Source organism: Nothobranchius furzeri, chromosome 2 (genome assembly GCF_043380555.1).
Source record: "Nothobranchius furzeri strain GRZ-AD chromosome 2, NfurGRZ-RIMD1, whole genome shotgun sequence".
Lineage (NCBI taxonomy): Eukaryota > Metazoa > Chordata > Actinopteri > Cyprinodontiformes > Nothobranchiidae > Nothobranchius > Nothobranchius furzeri.
The window spans coordinates 92,300,741-92,323,564 of NC_091742.1; the positions used below are offsets into that span (position 1 = coordinate 92,300,741).

General features: G+C 43.0%; 1 protein-coding gene across 1 annotated transcript; it reads left to right on the top strand.

Annotated features, from left to right (window-relative positions):
* The first annotated feature begins 58 nt into the window (after nt 1-58).
* LOC129159900 (gastrula zinc finger protein XlCGF57.1-like) lies at nt 59-22,553 on the top strand. Its single transcript, XM_054737021.2, has 4 exons — nt 59-343; nt 487-599; nt 13,228-13,728; nt 20,514-22,553. The coding sequence occupies exons 2-4, from the start codon at nt 590-592 to the stop codon at nt 21,818-21,820; spliced, it is 1,818 nt and encodes a 605-aa protein (XP_054592996.2). The 5' UTR covers nt 59-343; nt 487-589; the 3' UTR covers nt 21,821-22,553.
* Nucleotides 22,554-22,824: the final 271 nt, after the last annotated feature.

Below are 22,824 nucleotides of genomic sequence, written 5' to 3' on the forward strand. Positions count from 1 at the left end.
AGAGCCAGGTGTGTTTTATTCTGCTCCAGCAGGTGGCGGTAGTGCACCTTTATGCTGGTCACCGACCACCGGAAGAAGCAGAAACCGGAAGCTGCTAGCAGAGCTAGCTTGTTGTTCTGGTGTGTGAGGAGAATATTTGAGGCTCTGCAGTAAAAATGTCTTCACTTCAGTCTCTGGGAGAGTTGATCAGCTAAAGCGACTAACTGCTGCTGCTGCAGAAATCTTCTCACCAGGCTGTGGAAACTTTCTTCTCCTCCTCAACAACTTGGTGGAGTTCTTTCCAGAACCAGAGAAGATATTCTGCGGTCTTCGTGACAGTCGGAGCTCCAGAATCAGGTTGTGGGTGAGAAAAGCTTTTCTCTAGACTTCCTGCCCTCTGGATCTGCTGCTGTTCCTTTGGCCAGAACCAAAGCGTTGGATCTTTAATCTCCTGCGTTGTTCTGAAGCAGCATCTTAATCAGCTCTCCTGCTTTGTTTCTATTGCAGCTGTTAGCTAAACACGGCTAAAGAAAACCTGCTACCACTTCAGGATCATCCATCAGCTGGGACTGATTCATCGTGTGTTCTTCACCACCTGGACCTGGACAGCATGGACACAGGTACTGGTGGATGAATGAATATATTGTCAGTCTATTGTAACCCTGGCGTCAGATTAAGTTACCACTTATTCAAAAAATAATAATAAATAGGCCAGACTCTAGGTCCAACAGGATTACCTTACAAATTACCAGTGAGTGGGAAATGGAATAGCTGGATCCAAAGAATGAGCAAAAAAACACAGTTGCACCAGATTTGTAATTTTATATAGAAATATGAAAATAGAACAAAAAATAGAGCAGCTGCAATAGACATATAATTAAACAATTAGGCCTTTCCCCCTATATCAGTAAACCTAGTCAGGTAGAGCTCAAAGTCAGTCTTCTATTTGGTCGTAGTCTAGTCAAAAAGAAAGTCTCCTCGGTCTTGTAAAACTCAGGTTCAGTGGTCTGAGTGGTTACCACTGGAATGTTGGCTCAGTATAGAAGAATGATGTTCTCCTGATCGGGATTCAGTTCAGTTCGGGCACAGGCTCGCCATCTCCATCCGGAGAGAATCCAGGACTCCAATCCACTTCAGTCCCGTACCGAGCATAAAAACCTAGCCTGCACAACAATAATGCAATTATTGTTTACAGCTAAATAAAATTCTCATCTCTTATTCTCACAGCTATAGCTTTTACAATCTTTTCTTTCTTCATCCTTCAAATTACCATAGTAACCATTTACATGCATGTACATTTCTTTTCTCAAAATACATTTTGGCAATACATGAAACAGTTTTTAACTCGCGTAACTAATAGTTTGAATCTTTTTTTTTTTTCAGTTTTTAACCAGTTTTTTTTAACAAGGATTATGATTAGCATGTAACCATAGAGTAATACAAAAATTACACAATAACAATATGATAATCAACAAAACAGCAGAATTACCATTAACATCCATTAAAATGAATTCATGTGGCTGGCCAACGTCAGTTAGCTTTAAATAATATTAATCATCGTCTGCTAGGCTCCTGATCTTTTTTCGTTATTTGGTGTTTTATATTGTTTTTTCTCTATCTGGTGCGGAGTCCCTGCTAACATATGATCGAGACTTACTGTTGTCGATCAGGTCCGCGATGATCAACCTCCAGAACTCCGATACCGGACCCGCTTTCCCACCGCCTCTGGAACCTGGCGTTAACCAAGATCTCGGCCCTCTGTTACCTGTCGGCCTGCCGCTGCCCAGGAGGCCATGGAAGAGGAAACGGGGGACGAGAGCCGGCTTCTTCATTCAGCTTCGAAAGATCCTGAGAGGCGAAGCTCTTCCCGATCGCTGCTCCGCGGCTGTGTTGTGGCGGATCCAACAGAAACTTAACAGAGTTGGGCTGATCTCGCTGCTAAATGGAGCCCCTGATGCAGGACGCTACCTGAAGGCGTGGGAGACAAAGAACCTCCGCGGGCGTAGCCTGGAGTCGCTACGTAGCTTAGCCCGCCAGCCGCCCGCCATTATGGAGCCCGCGGTACACACATCGCCAGATTCCTCCGCGAAAATGATGTTGATTAACGCGCGCTCCATCGCCAACAAGTCTCACATCCTCAACAATCTGTTCCAGACCAAAAAATTAAACGTTTTGTGGATTTCCGAGTCTTGGCAGCGCGAAAATGACGTCACTCATCTCCTTGAGCTCTGTCCTCAAGACTGCTCTTTCTTCTCTGCTCCACGAACCACAGGCCGCGGTGGAGGAACAGCTGTTATCTTTAAGAAACACTTTTCGTGCCAAATTATATCCTCAAACTCCTACAGCTCATTCGAGATGATCATGATTAAAATTGGTCGAGTTCAACCAGTTTATGGAATTCTGGTCTATCGCCCACCTGGATCTACTTCATCCTTCCTGTCTGACTTTCAGGATCTCCCATCTTCAACTATTAAACTAGACAGGATACTGTCTATGATACATTGATTGATACATTGTTGGAGATTTCAACATCCATGCTGAGGATCTAACAGCTCCACTAGGGAGTTCCTAAACATGATGAACTCTTTTAATTTCTCTCAACACGTGTCTGGTCCCACTCACAGAGCAGGCCACACCCTGGATCTGGTCTTTTCCTACGGACTTCTTGTTGATAAGCTGCAGATAAATGATGTTGTGTTCAGTGACCATAAGTCAGTTTCTTTTCATATTAACCTAAATTCTGAATCTCTTTTACCAGTCTCTGCTAAGCAACGACGTATTATCAACAGTTCTACCATTTTAAATTTCTCCTCCCTCTTTGACTTTGTACCTCCTTCCTCTGATGACGTAGAGCTCCTTACCAACTCATTTAATGATCACTGCCTCAAAATTCTAGATCAGGTCGCCCCTTACAAAACCAGCCGCAGTTCCAGTGCCTCCAGTTCACCCTGGCTGAACAACCAGATTCTTGAACTTAGAAAAGCGGAACGACGGTGGAAGAGGACAGGTCTGGTTGTTCATCGCGAATATTTTAAAGATCTCGAGTCATACAACGAAGCTGTAGAAAATGCCAGGTCTTCTGTCTTCAGCAACCTCATATGTCAAAATAAGAATAATCCTAAGGTTTTGTTTGATACCATCTCCAGCATCGTGTCTTCTCCTCCACAGCAGGCTCAGCTATCTTCAGCTGATGACTGTAACACCTTTCTCCACTTTTTTGAAAACAAGGTGCTGAATCTGAGATCCAGCATTCCACCAGCCCTCGCCCCCTCAGGAGAGGAGGCCCCCCAGTGCTCCGAGTCTTTCACCTCCTTCTCCCCAATTACACTAAATGACTTAGCCTCAATAATCAGTCAGATGAAACTCTCATCATGCTCATCAGATATCTTACCTCCCTCTGTTTTAGTCGGGTCCCTTGCCTCTATCAGTCCATCTCTGTTGAATATAATCAACAGCTCACTGAGCCAAGGCTGTGTTCCATCTTACTTTAAAAATGCAGTAGTGACTCCTCTCTTAAAGAAACCCAACCTTGACGCCAGCTCCACCAGTAACTTTAGGCCCATTTCTAAGCTACCTTTCATCAGTAAAGTACTTGAGAAGGTTGTTAAAACCCAACTCAGATCCTGGTTTTCTAAGTCAAAGATCTCTGACCCCTTCCAGTCTGGCTTTCTGAAGCAGCACTCAACTGAGACTGCTCTAGTAAGGGTGCATAATGACCTCCTGATGGCTGCTGATTCAGGGAAATGCTCTGTCATGGTCCTGCTTGACCTCAGTGCAGCTTTTGACACTGTAGACCACAACGTTCTACTAAACAGGTTAAAGGCCCTGGCTGGGATTTCAGGTTCTGCTCTAGACTGGCTCTCTTCCTATCTCACTAACAGAACATTCACAGTGAAGTCAGAAACCTTCTCTTCAGATACTGCCTCTCTAACATGCGGGGTCCCACATGGTTCAGTTCTAGGGCCTCTACTATTCGCATTCTATATTCTTCCCCTAGCTGGCATCATTCAGTCTTTCCCAGACATCTCCTACCACCTCTACGCTGATGATATTCAGCTCTATATGTCCTTTATGCCACACCAGTTGGACAGGCTGTGCCACACTTGTACTCTGCCTGACCCAGATCAGTAACTGGCTGTCCAGCAACTTTCTTGTCCTCAATGCTAACAAGACAGAGACCCTGATCGCTGCACCCCCGGAACTTCAGCCAAAAATCGAGCAAGAAATTGCCTCTTTTTGCCCATCAGCCAAGGCCAACATTAGAAACCTAGGAGTTATTTTTGATCCAGCTTTAAGTTTAGACTCACACGTCAAAACCATCTCCCGCTCTTGTTTCTTTCAACTGAGAAACATTTCAAAAGTCCGTAAACTGGTTTCTACTGCAGATCTGGAAAAAATCATCCGTGCCTTTGTGTCATCACGCTTAGACTACAGTAACGCTCTTTTTACTGGTCTCAGCAAAACCTCCCTCTCACGCCTTCAAGCCATCCAAAATGCAGCAGCCAGACTCCTAACCAAATCCAGCAGACGAGCTCACATCACTCCAGTTTTACAGTCCCTCCACTGACTCCCGGTAGAATATAGAATACAGTTTAAAGTTTTAGTCCTGACCCACACACCACCTCTCGGAACCTTAGATCCACATCTGAAAACCTCCTGGCTGTTCCTCGAACCAGACTGAAAACCAAAGGGGACAGGGCCTTTCAGACTATTGCACCCAGACTTTGGAACAGTCTACCTTCTAATCTCCGTCTCTCTAACACTGTAGAGGTCTTTAAAAATCATCTAAAAACTCACCTTTTCATCCAGGCGTTCCCTCCCTAAATGTTTCAGAATGATGGCTTTGTTCGGGTTCACACCTTCACTTTGTTTGTACTCATGATTTTATTTTCTACGTTTATCACTGCTATTGTTTTTCGGATGTTTTTATTGGTTAGAGGTATTTGCCCTGATCTTTATCATGTTGTACAGCGCTTTGTGGTTTATATCTGTGAAAGGCGCTCTATAAATAAACTTTTACTTACTTACTATCAAATGTAAATAAGTATAACAGATAACTCATCCTAATGAAAAAATTATATTAATAATTTTTATTTTAATATTGATTATATTTCATTTCTAAGGTTTGGATGTCTGTGAACATTACAGAATATTCAGACTGGTGTAAAGAACATGATATTATTAATAACAGGTCATGATCTAAAGCTGGTCTGAGGTATAAAACTCTGCCCTGGGCCTAAAGCCCTGCAGATAGATTTAGTTTCTATAAACACCAACAACAAATAAATAACAGCAGCTGGATTCTACTTTGTTCCTTAAATTGAGTCACGTAGTTTTGCAAGTTCTGCAGCTCACACGTTCACCAGGGAGCTCTTCTGCCAGCTGATTGGTTCTTTTGGTACCTAGTGCAGTTCTGGTGCTGAGCAGCATGGATGCATCAGTGGATTTCACTGTAGTCTGTGTTCATAATGGATTAAGAAAGGACAGGAAAACATTGTTAACTCAAATATATCATTATAATGAACATGTATAGATACTTTATCATACATGCCTACCAGCCTGTAACTCTACTTCTCCCCCAAAAATGCACCAGACTGATGCGTTTAAATATAAAATGTCCAATAATTTATTTCGGGGGGGGGGGGGGTTATGCCGCACTGTGTATGTGAACGGGTTATTCCAAGTTTTTCAGAAACAAGAATACTGACCTTAAAACCAATCAAAACCTGAATAGTGGCTGTATGTAAACAATGTGAGCCCCTCCCCCTCCACAATAATTTTCAGTCAGATGAGAATTTTTTGCTTCAATCCCTGATCAAGAGTTAAACTACGAGCAAACTACTGAATTGGCTGACTGAGTGGAGGTGGTTCATAGATGTCGCAACCATTATGTCAGAAGGGAATGCCCCTCCCACTTTTTAAAAGTATGCATTTGGACCACACACACACACACACACACACACACACACACACACACACACACACACACACACACACACATTCAGTTCACCTTTTGCTCTTTCGATTGTTCTCAAAGAAATCCATTCCACTTGATTCATTAGAAATGACTCCGTCTGCTGAAGTCCGTTCCACGTTTTCCTGGTTGCTCTGCTGCACGCATGCTGGACGTGACCGACATGGTTGTCAACAAAGTTAGAAAATAAACGACCGAACGAACCAAAGTAAAGCTACAGGCTTGTCGAAGCTGGAGGAGGAGTCAGTGCCATTACTATCCCATAATAAGCAGTGTCCATGTCTGATCCCTCCACAGACATGGGGACATGAGGACATTTCTCACAAAGAAGCATAAAATAAGTAAAACTGTCCAGAATGAATGCTGACAGATGCTTCTGGTTAGAACTCGGTTTGCCCGCGGGTGATCTGGGTGAGGCCACAGAACCTGCAAAGACTCTCAAAAGGTCTGGAAAACGACTGGTTCGGCTGGCTCCGGTGAAGTGGAGACGGTCATACTGGGAAGTTTCGGTAATGGAAACACACCAGTTAGTGCCTGGCTGGTTTATAAAAGACACCTGTTCCTCCTTTTGGTGTGAGGATGCCAGCTGGTCCTGTTACACTGCAGATAGCTCATCAGTACTTAATACAAGTTGTTTATTGTGTATCTACGTTGGTGTTAGTGTTGGGTATTTTTATAAATGTACCTTTTTGAGGCCTAAAAGATGCCCATTACACATCATGAATCTCTGTGTTGGCTGTTCATGAAAAGGTTGAGCAAGGATGTTGATTGAGAAACCTCTGTAACTTCCAATCCAATCCAATTTAATTTATAAAGCGCATTCACAAGGCACTACAACCAAACAAGGCGCTGTACACTAAAGATGTTAGTTAATCAAACCGGCGGTATACAAACATGTCGAACACAGATAAACGATAAAAAGGAAATACAACAAAATTCTCAAAAGCTAACAGCTAAAAATATATAAGACACGGAGAATAAAAAATTAGAAAAACATTTTAAAAAAGAACCTCAATAGTATGGAAGTTGATATTGTAAAGTCCATTTTTAAACAATGCAGATGTAAGTGATGGTCATAATTATGTTGTATAAGCTAGGTTGAAGTAGCGAGTTTTCAAGCGTGATTTAAAAATGCTAGCTGTTGGTGCTAGCCTCACTAGCAGTGGTAATGCGTTCCACAGCTTCGGTGCACAGACAGAGAAAGCCCTTTCTCCACGGCTTTTTAAACGAGCATTTGGAACAGCTAGGAGGAGCTTATCTTCAGACCTGAGAGCACGCGGCGGGTTGTAGTAATGGACCAGTTCACACAGATATGGAGGAGCTTGATGGTTCAAGGATTTGTAAGTCAGAAGCATAATTTTGAAATTTATCCTGAACTGCACGGGCAACCAGTGGAGAGATTTCAGAATTGGAGAAATGTGTTGTCTTCTGTCAGCTCCAGTCAGCAACCTAGCTGCTGAATTCTGGACCAGCTGAAGTCTAGAAAGATTTCTCCCCCATCCATTTTGTAAATAAAGCCCCTGACGAACTGGGAGCACACGGGAGTGATGTGGGAAGAAGCCTTGGAGAAGGCCATTCCTGCATTAACTCTCCTTGTTTTGGAGACTCAGGGTAAAATGTCTTCCTTGTTGTCATGTGTGTTTATTTCAGGGTCCAGGGTTATGGAGATTAAATATTACCTAACATTCTGGTCTCCTGATGGAGACCGCAGGTATGCAGAGCTGGTGAGGTGAAGGCTTTGAGGCTGTAGCAGAGTGGGGGCTGGATGTCTGGGCCCAGCTCACGCATGGTGATCGAACATTAACAAATAATCAATTTACTCTCTCTCTGGGTGTGTCGTCCTTTAAGGTAATATGGGATAAAATCAAATTACCTATCAGTTAGTTTGGGATGTTCTGATCATACCAGCAACACCTGTGTGAACCCTGTGTGCAGCACTTGGGGTTCTTCCCCTTTTCCTTCATGCTGTGCAGGACAGCAGCAACAATGTAAAACAACATGTCCGCCTAACTTTAACTCCGTCTGCGAGAGTGATGTAAGCTTTGAGTCCTGCAATGAAAAGCTTCAGCTCCTGGGGAAGCTGATTACAGCTGGTTTAATACGACGTAAAGAACAAAGTCTGGGTGGAGTGAGGTGAGTTTCCAGGGATGGCTGCAGAGATAAACACCTCCCAGTCAGACGCAGCTACGCTCACCAACACCCGTCTGTATGAGCGTCAGAAGGCTCAGCTAATAACCGGACCATAAGGAAGTTCATGATGCTGGAAGAGCAGCCTTTCTCTGTGGTGGAAGAAGAACCAAGTTTATTCATACAGCACGTGTCCCAGACCGAGGTCACGAAAGGAATCACAATAAAACGCTGAAAAATAATACAATGAGTAGAAAACAACAGGCTCCGCCCACTGCTCAGTCACTAAGTAACCCACTACTGGACGTATAATATTAACAACTACAATAATCATTATAATAAAATAAACAATATTAATGATGATGACAATAATAACGATAATAATATATTATATAATAACAACATATATATATAATATAATAGTAACAATAATAATAATAAACAATATTAATGATGATGATAATAATACCAATAGAATATAATTATATAATAAAAACATTATATATATATATATATATACAGGTGCTGGCCAGTAAATTAGAATATCATCAAAAGGTTGAAAATATTTCAGTAATTCCATTCAAAACGTGAAACTTGTACATTATATTCATGCAATGCACACAGACCAATGTATTTCCAATGTTCATTACATTTAAATTTGATATTCATAAGTGACAACTAATGAAAACTCCAAATTTGGTATCTCAAAAAATTAGAATATTCTGAAAAGGCTGAATATAGAAGACACCTGCTGCCACTCTAATCAGCTGATTTACTCAAAACACCTGCAAAGGCCTTTAAAAGGTCCCTCAGTCTTGTTTTGAAGGCACCACAATCATGGGGAAGACTTCTGACTTAACAGCTGTCCAAAAGACAATCATTGACACCTTGCACAAGGAGGGCAAGACACAAAAGGTGATTGCTAAAGAAGCTGGCTGTTCGCAGAGCTCTGTGTCCAAGCACATTAACAGACAGGCGAAGGGACGGAAAAAATGTGGTAGAAAAAAGTGTACAAGCTCTAGGGATAACCGCACCCTGCAGAGAATTGTGACGACAAATCCATTCAAAAATGTGGGGGAGATCCACAAAGAGTGGACTGCAGCTGGAGTCAGCGCTTCAAGAACCACCACGAGGAGACTCATGAAAGACATGGGATTCAGGTGTCGCATTCCGTGTGTCAAGCCACTCTTGAACAAGAAACAGCGCAAGAAGCGTCTCGCCTGGGCCAAGGACAAAAAGGACTGGACTGATGCTGAGTGGTCCAAAGTTATGTTTTCTGATGAAAGCAAGTTCTGCATTTCCTTTGGAAATCAAGGACCCAGAGTCTGGAGGAAGAGCGGAGAAGCACAGAATCCACGTTGCATGAGGTCCAGTGTAAAGTTTCCACCGTCAGTGATGGTGTGGGGTGCCATGTCATCTGCCGGTGTTGGCCCACTCTGTTTCCTGAGGTCCAGGGTCAATGCAGCCGTCTACCAGGAAGTTTTAGAGCACTTCATGCTTCCTGCTGCTGACCAACTTTATGGGGATGCAGACTTCACCTTTCAACAGGACTTGGCACCTGCACACAGTGCCAAAACCACCAGCACCTGGTTAAAGGACCATGGTATCCCTGTCCTTGATTGGCCAGCAAACTCGCCTGACCTTAACCCCATAGAAAATCTATGGGGTATTGTGAAGCGGAGGATGCAATACGCTAGACCCAACAATGCAGAGGAGCTGAAGACGACTATCAGAGCAACCTGGGCTCTCATAACACCTGAGCAGTGCCACAGACTGATCGAGTCCATGCCACGCCGCATTACTGCAGTTATTGAGGCAAAAGGAGCCCCGACTAAGTATTGAGTGCTATACATGCACATTCTTTTCATGTTCATTCTTTTCAGTTGGCCAACATTAGAGAAACAAACATTTTTTCATTGGCCTTTAGAATATTCTAATTTTCTGAGATACCAGATTTGATGTTTTCATTGGTTGTCACCTATAAATATCAAAATTAAACGTAATAAACATCGGAAATACATTGGTCTGTGTGCATTGCATGAATATAATGTACAAGTTTCACGTTTTGAATGGAATTACTGAAATATTTTCAACCTTTTGATGATATTCTAATTTACTGGCCAGCACCTGTATATATATATATATATAATGTACATACATATAACAACTACAATAATCATAATAACAATGTTAATGATGATGATTATAATAACTATATATTTATATATATATATGTGTATGTATATATATATATATTTATAGATACATATATATATATACTTGTAATGGGGAAAACCTCGCACACACAGCTCTAACACCGTGCTATTCACTGTTAGAACTAGGGGGTCGGTAGGTTCGCGGGAGTTTTGACAATTAAAATTGCGCCCACATTTTCAAAGTTAAACACATTTCTTTTAACAACGGTAGTTTCTGCTTCAGCCCTCTCCCCCCTCCCCCTGCGCAGCGGCCGCAAACTCACTGATGCGCCTGCAGCCTCTCGGAGTTCCTGCTCCTCTAAACATTAAAATAATTATTTCATTTTCTGTTCCTCACTTCTGATTACCTTCAATGGTGTCTGTTTGTTGCAACCAGCAGGTACAAAAATAAACTTGTTTTTATTTGACTATTTATCTGTCCTGTCTCTGTTTATTATCTTCCTGCATCTCCTCTCAATCCTAAAGAGAAACTGCTACCTGGGTTCATATATATTCACCTTATGAGTTACCTTTTAACTGCAGTTCTAAAAGATCTACCGACCACAAAAAGAGCGGGGTGCCGCTGCTCGCCGGCCGACTACAACGGGACCGTTTTTGCTGCGGAGTTCGTAGCGGAGCGGAGATAGTGGAATTTTGGGGGTGCGCCGTCACCGGAGAACAAAACAGGTGAAGAACCTCGCTCCGCAGCAGCGAAACGCATCACGCACAAATAACAGGCAGAAAACATTAAAGGAAATGAGCCGACATGAACGATTGCATGTTTAATTTGTTTTTGAGGTGGTGACACCTGGTTTGGCGGTGCTCAGGACGCAGATGTCTGGAGCGCATCAACGATCAGAGCTTTGCATGCACAAACTGGTTAAGATTAGGATGGGGGTGAGGGGAAGGTAAAATTTCAAGAGGGAAAAGGTCACAGTTTGGTTAAATGTCCGTTTTACCGCCGGTGTCAGTACCGACGCTCTGGCACAGCGCGTCGCCTCCGCCTCCCAACGCAGGGGCTCATCACCTGCTGGAGGACTGCATCTTGTCAGTCATTATCACGTGACAGCGAATAGTTGATGACAGGCATAAAAAGTCACTACAGAGCCGTGAAGTCGACTAGTCGACTAGTTCATACAACCCCTAGTTCATAGATGGCAGTTTTGATGACAATCTTTAACAGCTTTGATATTACTTGTTTAAAAGCAAACCTGTGACTGAATGGAGCTAAAATGAGAATGAGAGTTTTGGATGCGTGAATGCAGTTCTAAGAAGGTTTCCTTCAGAGAGAATGAAAGGCGTTCTGGGTGAAAATGATGTTTTGCGGATAACTGAGTTATTTTGAGAGAAACAGCATCAAACGTCATCTGTCATGTTCTACCTCACCCAAATAGGACCCCCTTTGTGGATCCGGACATCAGGAGGATGGTTTCATCCAAGGTGGACACTTCGGCTGGTAGAGAAGACGCAAGTGCCCGATCATCTGGTCCAGAGATGTCCTGGGTACACGGCTGTACGAAGCATTTGGCAGATGCACGTTCTCATCTTTTAACTTAACTTCAGAAATCAATGACTCTGGTAGAGTCTTCGTTAGTTCGTTTACGGTTCGTTTGTTCTTTAGCCATTCTTGTCGGTGTGACTGAACAGCTCGGCAGAGGTTCAGGGCGGCCGTCCCTGGCTCCTCAGGATGATGTCTTGTTCAGAACTCGACGTGAAATCTGTGATGGTTAGTTTTACCAAACTCTCAGACCACTCCCACTCTCTGGAAGAAAGCTTGGTCATGCGTCAAAAACATGTGATGCAGTTATTGTTATCTGAACTCTGTGTTAGCTGGATAATGTGAAGGTCTTCTTTGCTGAACACATCTTTATAATCATTATAATTAATCATTATTATACCCAAAGCATAATAACCATTTCATGTAATTAAAATACCTTTATAATGAACCAAGTGACCATGTTATGATGATTATATTAAACAGTAATAAACAATGAGTTTATTAATTAGTATCTAATTATTATCATCGTGGCTTGAAGTGTCCTCCTTCTGGGATGGAACAGCAGATGATGTTATAATCTTGAGCAGACATCTTGGCTCCTTGGGTTTAATCTGTGGATTCAAAGTACTGTTTGACCTAGCTTGACCCAGCTGGGCAAATGTGACCTTTGGCACAAATCAGAGAACCTTCATGCCGTTACATACATTCATACATACATACATACATACATACATACATTCATACATACATACATACATACATACATACATACATACATACATATATATATATATATATATATATATATATATATATATATATATATATATATATACACTCAACAACAATATAAATGCAACACCTTTATTTCTGCTCCAATTTTTCATGAGATAGACTTAAAGATCTATAATTCATTCCAGATACACAATATTACCATTTCTCTCAAACATTGTTCACAATTCAGTGTAAATGTGTGATAGTGAGCACTTCTGCTTTGCTGAGATAATCCATCCCACCTCACAGGTGTGCCACATCAACATTTAACAACACTAAATCTCCCAAAATGCTAATTAGTAAGATTCATTTGCTTTGTAGTGCTCTAGCCTGCTGAGAGCTTTAAAGTGAAAGATTGTTACTGACAGCAGCTACATCTAAGTGTTTATTCATTTTCCTTTTGACTGAATAGTTGCTGATTTTATCTTGGAGACGTTTCTCCTCACATAAGCTTCAGATCTAAAGCTTGGGTTGTGAGTAGGAGGCTTAGAAGTTCTGGTCAGAAACAAACACGCTGATTGTGATGGAAGTTTTTATTGTTCCTAAAGTAGAAATCTGTTTTTATCTAAATGAAGTTCATGTTCTTGTTCCTTTTTCCCACATCATGTAGCCAGTATCACTCATGGTGTAAATATAAAGGTATGGTGGTCTGTAACATCATGTGTCTGTGTGTCCTACAGATGTTCCACAGCTGGTGCTGGTTAAAGAAGAAGCTCCTGAAGAACAGAGTGCTGGTGTGGACCAGCAGGACCCAGAACACCTCCACATAAAGGAGGAACAGGAGGAGCTCTGGACCAGTCTGGAGGGAGAGCATCTCTGTTTGAAGGAGGAGACTGAAGCTGTCGGGTTTCCTGTTACTGCTGTTTCTATAAAGAGTGAGGATGATGAAGAGAAACCTCTGGTCTCACAGCTTCATCAGCAGCAAATAGAAGACAGAGATGTTCCAACCAGCAGCTCAGCTGACCAGATGGCAGCAGAAACTGGTGGAGGAGCAGGAACTAGCAGGAACCCAGATCTGACCCCTCATGAACAAACATCTGATTCTTCAGAGACTGAAGTTAGTGGAGATGATGAAGATGATGATGATGGTGTGAATCGGGACTCTGAGCTGTCAGACTCTGGGTCTGAAACTGGAGATGAAGATGATGACTGGAATGAGAGCAGGTCTTCTGAGTCAGATGGTAATTCTGTCAACAAGTTCTTCACAAGTGGTCTCTCCAGAGACACGTGAGGGAGACAAGTCATCCAGCAATAAGGTCTTCAGGCTGTTTGGTTCATAAGAAATGTGTTAGATAGGGCTGCAACAAACGATTATTTGGATAATCGATGAATCGGATGGGGTCTCGACACGATTAATCGATTAATCGGATTACATAGGGACATTTTTAAAAACTGCTAGGGAAACGTTATTTCTCTCCTTCCTTCACTTTATTAAACACAACATTATTAGAAAACAGTTCAATAGCAGAAAAACAACATGCCATCACCTAAATTGTCTTATAAGGTGTATAGACAGAGACCCTAAGCTACACCTATCTGTGACCTAAAATGCTTGGTCCAAGTTAAACAGCTTAAAGAGCAAGTCAACCCCTACCAGAGTCTAACTCCATTCCCACTTCATGTTTGAAAAATGCAACACATGCTGTTGCCTGGCAGACCGAGAGGGCGGAGCCGCTAACAAATACACACACACACACAGGCTCACGACAGCATTGTGACATCACAATGTACCACTTTACATCATAGCATACTTCTTAGCCAATAGCGGTGGCAGATTTAAATTAAAATACAGTGCAGAGTTTTTACCTGACAACGACACAACACTGACAGTTTTAGGCAGAATATTTAAATTTTAACTAAGATGCACTGAAGTGCCAAATTATTGACGACACGTGTCTGCAGCACGATTAGACACTCGTTTATTTAGTTTATCAGCAAAAAAAAAAGTTTATTTGGGGGTGACTTGCTCTTTAAGGGCAATTCTCATCTGTTTTGTTTGATCTCATCTGTAGACATTTATTATAATTGGGGATGTCAAACAACTAATTTTTAAATGTAATTAAACATAGGCTGTGAATTAATCAAAATTAATCAGTATTTCCAAAAATGACTGAAAAACTACCAAATAAAACAAAAATAAATGAATGCCATCCTCCTTGCGATGATGCCATGGGCAACTGCCATAAAGTCACATCAAGAAATGCTGCTGATCATTCCAATGATCCCAAATAGACTCACATTAGGCCACATGCAGCAACAGTTAGGACTCCTCCCTCCCTTTTAAAAGCATTTTCGCTTCTGAGGACATTGTGGTTGTAAAGCCACATGTTAGTAGTCTGGCCCCGGTGTGATCAACCAGTTTCTGCGGGAATGTGACGGCGGAAGCGGGTCGCAGAAGCCCCCCCCCCCCCCCCCCCCCCCGTCTATCTAATAGCGTCGCGCTTACGATTTTATAGACTTTTTTTTACGAGCTTAGGGCATGTCTAGCCTGTGTAATAATCCGGGGCTTGGGTGAATCACTTTTGAAAAGTTTTTAACTTACCCGGACACAGAGCTCTCTCCTTCCTCACTGATGATTCTGACATGCTTGCGTTTAAGACGCTGCATCATCACTGCAGCACTCCCGTACCATGCTAAGTCTGACCTACAAACGTTGCAGGTAACGAATGTCTTTGCCTGATTTAACTGAAAATGCTCCTAAACTTTAGAAGTTTTAACTTTTTCGGGGTCTCGCTGCTTCTGCATGTTCCTCTTCCAAACACCTGCCGGTCTGCGCGCAATGGCGGGCGGGAGGGGAGGGGGCTTTTGGAAGAGTTGTGCAACACAACGAATCGATGACGCAATTCGTTGCCAACGCTTTTAGTAATCGATTTTCATCGAATTTATCGATTCGTTGTTGCAGCCCTAGTGTTAGAGTGAAGCAACATGTAGACTCGTGCAGGAAAGTCCAGAAGAAACCTAAATCATTTAGTCATGATGACTGTGGAGAAAGGTTTACTACAAATGTAAACAAACAAATCACATGAGAGTCCACACATAGCAGCTGCTGTTCCAGAGTATGGGCCAGCCTCATCCCACCCATACTCTGCTTCTGGCCGCTAACAAGATGGCGCCTGTGTTTGGAATAGCCACAGGTCCGTTTCCACATTCCCGCCTGGCCACGGGGCAGCGCTGTGTCTCCGTCCATGTTTCCTCGGGTCTGTTTATCCTGGTTCTTCAGTGGTTTCCCTTCCTGTTCCCTCCATGAGTGGACTTTACACACCGTGGATCTGACCTGCTAACTCCAGCTGTTTCTGCTTCTGGCAGGATCCTGGTGTAGGTTCCCAGGAGTCCAGATGCTGCAGGATGAATTGTAGAGCCATGCTGATGGTGTAACGTGATGGAAGTGGTTACTTTTACTGAATGATCAATAAGATGTGATATTCCATCTAATTATAAATGATCAATCTTATTGGTCTTTGAATATTTGATTTAATACGACCTTAGGAACACACACTTCATATTAATTCAGACAGAGTCAAGAATATCGTTTATAAAAATTAGTTTAATTCTATATTTCTAAACTAATGATTACATGACTGTTAGGGATTTTATCAATAACCCAGTACCTGCAGCTGGAGAGAGAGGAGAGACAACAAGCAGACAAGTCACCAAACTGCAATCAGGGGCAGAAGCTCAAGGCAACTGCCCCGAGTTTCTGCTCTTATATTTATAACAAAGATAAGACTGTGAGTGAGACAGCCATGTTTACATGCGCCAAATTTCCTCAATCCAATTGAAATCTTGGTTGATCGGAATTTCCGAATCTCTGTTCACATGGACAAAAACTGAAATGATCCGATCATGCTATGCGTACATATGCAGTCTGCAGTGTGGGCAAGTTGCGTACATATGCAGTCTGCAGTGTGGGCAAGTTCCAAAGAGTCTGAAAAGAGCTGTAATCAAACCCCTTCTTAAGAAACCCGGTCTTGATGTCTCGGTATTATCCAATCACATACCTATTTCTACGCTGCTATATCTTTCTAAGTATTACGGCCCCGGCTCTCTAGGAGAGATGAGGATGGGGAGTAATAAAATTGGTGGCAACTCCAGCAGCCGGCGCGAAGGAGCCACCACAAACGCAGGCAGGTCCAAGGTCGCCATGCTCTGACTCTGAGGGACACAAACACAATGTTATTATTGTTACACACACCTGAATTTTCGGGAAAGAGTGGAAAATAAATAGAATATCCCGGACGAGCCCCCACGTTATTACGTCCCCGGCTCTCTAGGAGAGTTGAGGATAGGGGAGTAATAAAATTGGTAAATCCATAAGATTGGTAGCTTCTGCTTAAGTGATGCTCCCCTGAAATATGGGGTTCCACAGGGCTCTGTACCTGGTCCTCTGCTTTTCAATTCATATTTGCTCTTTCTTGGGGCCATCTTTAGGAAATATGAGCTTGACTTTCTTCTTTATGCTGATGACTGTCCGGCCTATGCTCCTGTTAAAGCTAGGGATTTAGCTCTGAGTTGTCTTCGTGGGGTTAATAATAGTGGATGTTTGCACCAAGTGGTGCTCCTGTAGTTAGTCTCATATGATGCAAAGGATGTTGTGTCTAATTATGGTGCTAAGATTGTAGGGTTTCCTGCACATAGGCGTAGCCGTGGCGGCACGCCACTGCTGAAATCCCACCGCCACGCTTACAAGATCCCAAGTTGTTTTTTTTTTTTTTGGGTACTGTTTCCCGAAGAAGCAGCGGGAACTACTATGTTGTCGCTTGTGATCACAGCCGGCGGCAGCAAGGAGGAGCAGGCAGGGCAAGGTGAAGTTACAGCATAAGTTACGGAGTTTAAAATCAGAAACGTAGCAGTGGATATAATGCTTTCAATAGCATTAAGATAAATGAGTGTTGACGATCTTGACAGGGTTTCCTCCAGTGCTTATTAGGCCAGGTTTTCCTCCCCCCACCAGGCTAAGCATCACTTATTCATGTAAAATTTATTTTTTCACGTCTGACTTTAACCGCATCTAATACTGTATGACAGCGTAAGCGCAACAGCGACAACTTAAGAACGATGTGTGAGCAGCCTGAGTGGTCGTGTGTTTCATCTGAACCCTTAAAACCTCCAGCAGGCTACGCTGCACTATTGACGTGTTAGTGCGCGGCGCTAACAACTTAGCGACGTGACATGTCTCGGAGAAAGCGTAAAAACACGTTGGACGCTCCTTCTGAAGCGGGAAAATAACACTTCTTCTTAAGCAGAGCACGGCGTCGCCTCGGCTCGTTCACGGACGAGCCGGTGTCTGTACAAGATCTGCCCTATCTCCTCGCGCTCTGCGCAGGTCGAGTACTAATGTAAACAAAGTCACGCACGTGACACGTAGCGCACCTGGTCACGAGTCTATAAATTACGCGCCGATAGCTACGTTCGGGTCTCCCGGGATCTTCTCGCCCGAGAAGTTCCGAGTGACCCCTGTGACTGGCAGTCATCCAGGAACTCACAGAACCATAGTTACACCGCAACCCCCGTTCTGTTTCGTTCCCTCCTGACTGCCAGTGGCAGTAAACAGAGTGGATGACTTATGCCAGAAGTGTCACGAGGAACATAAAACTCACCGTCACTCAGGAGGTAGCCGCCAGAGGCAGCACCGCCAAAGCGAGCGCGGACCCGTGGCCAACGTTGAGGCGGTAGAAGCGTGCCAACGTGCACGGAGTTGCCCAGGACGCCGCAGCACAGACGTCCGCCAGTGGCACACCTCTCATCGCCGCCCAGGATGTAGCAACACTCCTGGTGGAATGGCACACGATCCCAGGGGGAGCCACTGCGCCCACTGCCGCATAAGCCATCGCAATGGCATCCACGACCCAATGCGACAGCCTCTGCCTCCTTCCAATAAAGGCCTGGAGCTTGATGAGCTTGAGTCAAATACAGGCCCGGGCCTGTATTAGAGGATTTACGGTATGTTGATTCCAAACAGAGTGACAAAATAATTAAAACATCAATTAATAAGGAAAACAACTCTTTTGTCATTTTTACTATTTATTTATTTATTTTTAGAGATATTTTTATGAACTCTTTCATTGAAATCTAGTCAGACTCCTTGTTTTCTCTGTCCATGAAGTCTGGCCTCCTACTCCTGACACCGTCATTGTGCCAAAGCATTACAGCCTCTTTTGGGTCCTAGTCCTTGATCTCTGGAGAACACAGCTGCACCATGAGAATATCTGAAAGTGTATCAGGGCTAGGGTTGTCACGGTAACCAGTGTAGCAGTAAACCCCGGTAAAAAAGTTGACAATAATAAGAACAGTCTTGTTTAAAAAAAAAAATCTCGGTGGATTACCCTGGCTGCGGTGTAGGCGCGGTGACCCTTACCAGCCACCGTATCATCTGTTGGAAGTTGCCAGCGGCACATGCGCACTTTGTTGTTTACGACCAAAACTTTCTTTTAGCTAAAGCTGAAATAATGGCAGGAGGAGACTGCAGCACTTGGGACATTTATTATCCCTCAAAGAAGACAAAGTCGGAAGTACGGGCATTTTTTTTGGATATTTGAAGAACGCCGAGGGCCAGTTGTCTGTGAAAGGCAGCAACGCTACGTGGCCATCATAATGTAGCCATTGTCTCACGACTCTGCCGTCTCCATTTCGCCACTTTTCACAAAATCTTCTGGTTGCCACTGGTCCTGGTGGTTTTTCTTCCAGTTCGACGAGTTTTCTTTTGGTAGGCTGGCTGACTCCAGTTAAAAACCGCCACATTTCACCGCTAGTTTTAACACGAAGCTAACGGCTAACTTGATAAACCGATTGAATGGGATAGGTGGAAATGACGTTGGATGCGGCGTTCACGTTTCATGTACGTTTGTGTACGCTGCATGCAGGCGGGAGGAGTATCAGAAATCCGTGGAAGATGACTGATAAACATAACTAATTTGGTGCAAACATTTACTCGCCAGGTGGCAGGTAGAGCTCAAAAATTTACTCGCCAAATGGAGCAATTTACTCGCATTTGGCGAGTGTTAATTTCGGACCCTGTTCTCAAATCAATCAGAGGTTGTCTCCTTTCTGCACTAGAGAATTTTACTTTATTTAGAGACGTGTCATAGTTTCTTCCCAAGCCCCCCACCCCACCACCACCGCCACAGCTGGAAAATTCCTAGGGGAAACACTGGATTGATTCTCAGCTTAAATTTGATGTTCAAGTCAATAATGTGGTTCAAGTATGCTTTTTTCACTTAAAGAATCTTTGTCTTTTTGATGAGGAATCATTTTGAGAAACGTATTCATGCATTTAATGCATTTTGTTTAGACTACTGCAATAGTCTTTACTTGGGTGTTGATCATGGATGTATTGCTAGGCTGCGGCTTGTTCAAAATGCTGCAGCCCGTCTTTAGACTGGCACTGGTAGATTTGATCATATCACTCCAGTTGCTTCCGTTCTGCATTGGATTCCAGTCCAGTTCTGTGTTGAATTTAAGATTTTGGTTCTGGCCTACAAATGTTTAAATGGCCTTGCTCCTAGCTCTTTATCTGGAATTCTAGTGTCATATGTCCCATCTTGTGGATTAAGGTCAGCTGACCTAGTGAGCAGAACTAACTGTCATCACAAGCTGCTGATCTAGCAGCATGATGCTCATTATTATTTTATGGGTTACAGACGATGCTCTGTGTTTTTATTTCTGCAGCGAGCCTTACAATCTCACCTCTTTCAGCGATGGACGGCTGGTTTGACCGGATCTGAGAGGCGTAAATCAGAATTTGCAGATAGCATTTTTTTCCTTCTACCAATCGCATAGTGATGTCTGGACTTAAACACAACTCATTAGATTCATAGTTATTTGTTAAAGTATTGCATTACCATAAATAGTAATGTGTTTACCAACATTGGTTATGTATATTACTGATTGCAAAAACACCCCTAGGTCTTTTGTCTTGTCTTTTTACTGAATATTTTTCTTTTACATATTTCTGCTTGGTTCACTGCAGTTTCAAGGAAGAGAGAGGAGACGGATGAGAAACCTCTGCTCTTACATTTCCACAACCATCAAATGAAAGACGGAGGTGTCCCAACCAGCAGCCTGGCTGGGCAGATGACAGCAAAAGTTGGTGGAGGAGTAGAAACTAGCAAGAACCTAGATCTGGACCCTAAAGAAAAGACATCCAATTCTTCAGAGATTGAAGTTAGTGGAGAAGATGAAGATGATGTGAATCTAGACTCTGAGCTTTCAGACTCTGGGCCTGAAACTGGAAACGGAGACCATGGCTGTAATGAGAACAAGTGTTCAGAGTCGGATATTAAGACCATCAACAAATCATTTAGCTGCCCTGTGTGTGGTATACGGTTCCTCCACCAGTGGTCTCTTCAGGAACATGTGAGAGTGACAAGTCATTCAGCAGTGAAGTCTTCAGAGTGTTCGGTTAATACAAAATGTGTGAAAGAGAAGCAACATGGAGGCTCATGTAGAAAAGTCGAGAAAGAACCAAAATCATTTAGTTGTGATGACTGTGGGAAAAGATTTCGCCAAACGTCCAGTTTAACCCGTCATATGAAAGGCCACACCGGGCAGAAGCCTTTTGCCTGTGAGCTCTGTGGACAAAGATTTAGCCGTAAACATAATTTAAACACACACATGAGAGTCCACAGAGGAGAGAAGCCTTTTGCCTGTGAGCTCTGTGGATACAGATGTACCCATAAGGCTAGTTTAAATACACACATGAGAGTCCACACAGGAGAGAAGCCTTTTGCCTGTGAGCTTTGTGGATACAGATGTACCCAAAAGGCAAGTTTAAACTATCACATGAAAGTCCACACAGGAGAGAAGCCTTTTGCCTGTGAGCTCTGTTGGCAAAGATTTAGCCATAAACATGGTTTAAACAGACACATGAGAGTCCACACAGGAGAGAAACCTTTTGTCTGTGAGCTCTGTGGGAAAAGATTTAGCCATGAAAATAGTTTAAACGATCACATGAAAGTCCACACAGGAGAGAAGCCTTTTGCCTGTGAGCTCTGTGGATACAGATGTACCCAAAAGGTCAGTTTAAACCATCACATGAGAGTCCACACAGGAGAGAAGCCTTTTGCCTGTGAGCTCTGTGGATACAGATGTACCCATAAGGCAAATTTAAACACACACGTGAGAGTCCACACAGGAGAGAAGCCTTTTGCCTGTGAGCTCTGTGGATACAGATGTACCCAAAAGTCACATTTAAACACACACATGAGAGTCCACACAGGAGAGAAGCCTTTGCCTGTGAGCTGTGTGGACAAAGATTTAGCCGAAAGTCACATTTAAAGAGACATAACAGTACTTCCAAATGTACTATTCAGTTTTTTTACAACCTTAATGTTAGTCTTGTACCTCTGCTCAACTACCATTGATCAAGTCCTTACTCGGCCCTTGAGCCACCTCTTTTGATTTTGATTTTCAAATCTCCTTTGTTTTTTAAACTCAGTCCTTAACCAAACATTGAGATGTTCATTCATGAATTCTGAATACAAAAAAATATTACTTAAAGATTTAGAAAAAACTGTTATACCCTCCTGTAATTAAGAAACAGACTAGATAACAGGCACATGATGGTTGTAGTACATAACCCACTGCAATTTAAAGCTGTTAGATACCGCTGGCGTCTGCTTTAAACAATTTATCTGTATATAAAATAATAGCATACAATGTAATAACTGCAGCTTAAAAAGAATGTGTCTTTATTCATTTTGAGCCCCTAAGAAGAAATCCCACCTTAAAGGCTGTGGAGAGACAGCTGGGACTGTTGTCAAGAAGTCATAAATTCCAAGGTGGCTCTGTGGAGACTCCATTATCCTACAATAGCATTTTGCTATTCTAAGCAGGCTTAGGAATGTGCCTGTACCAGAATTTTTAGAGATGCTGTTGCAGAGTTATAAGCAGTGGACAGATGCCGGAAAGACAGAACCACTTTTGGGCTGCATGGTTCTCCACCGGTGTACCGATGTTTGTATTAACATGGACTAGATTGTAATAAACCGGTTATCTTTTTTAACTCAAACTTTGTCATGATTGAGTCATAGCACTCCAAGAAACAGCTCAGCATGAAAATTAACCACATTCCCTTTATTTCTGATGACACAACTAATCACTGCTGGTGGACATTTAATCACAGACACTTATCACTTCTGCATGCATTCTGTATTCAGTGTGAACGAGGCTTCACACCCTCTCTCAGTAGTGGAGGGCGCGTGGGAGTTCGCCCAACCAATCTACTTGTGTTTTGTGGATTTGGAGAAGGCGTTCGACTGCTTCCCTTGGAGGGCCCTTCA

Excerpts from the sequence above, each read along its gene's own strand:
- LOC129159900 (XM_054737021.2), top strand. Across the intron at positions 13,729-20,513 it reads CAGGTCTTCTGAGTCAGATG|TTTCAAGGAAGAGAGAGGAG; the intron begins GTAATTCTGTCA and ends GGTTCACTGCAG.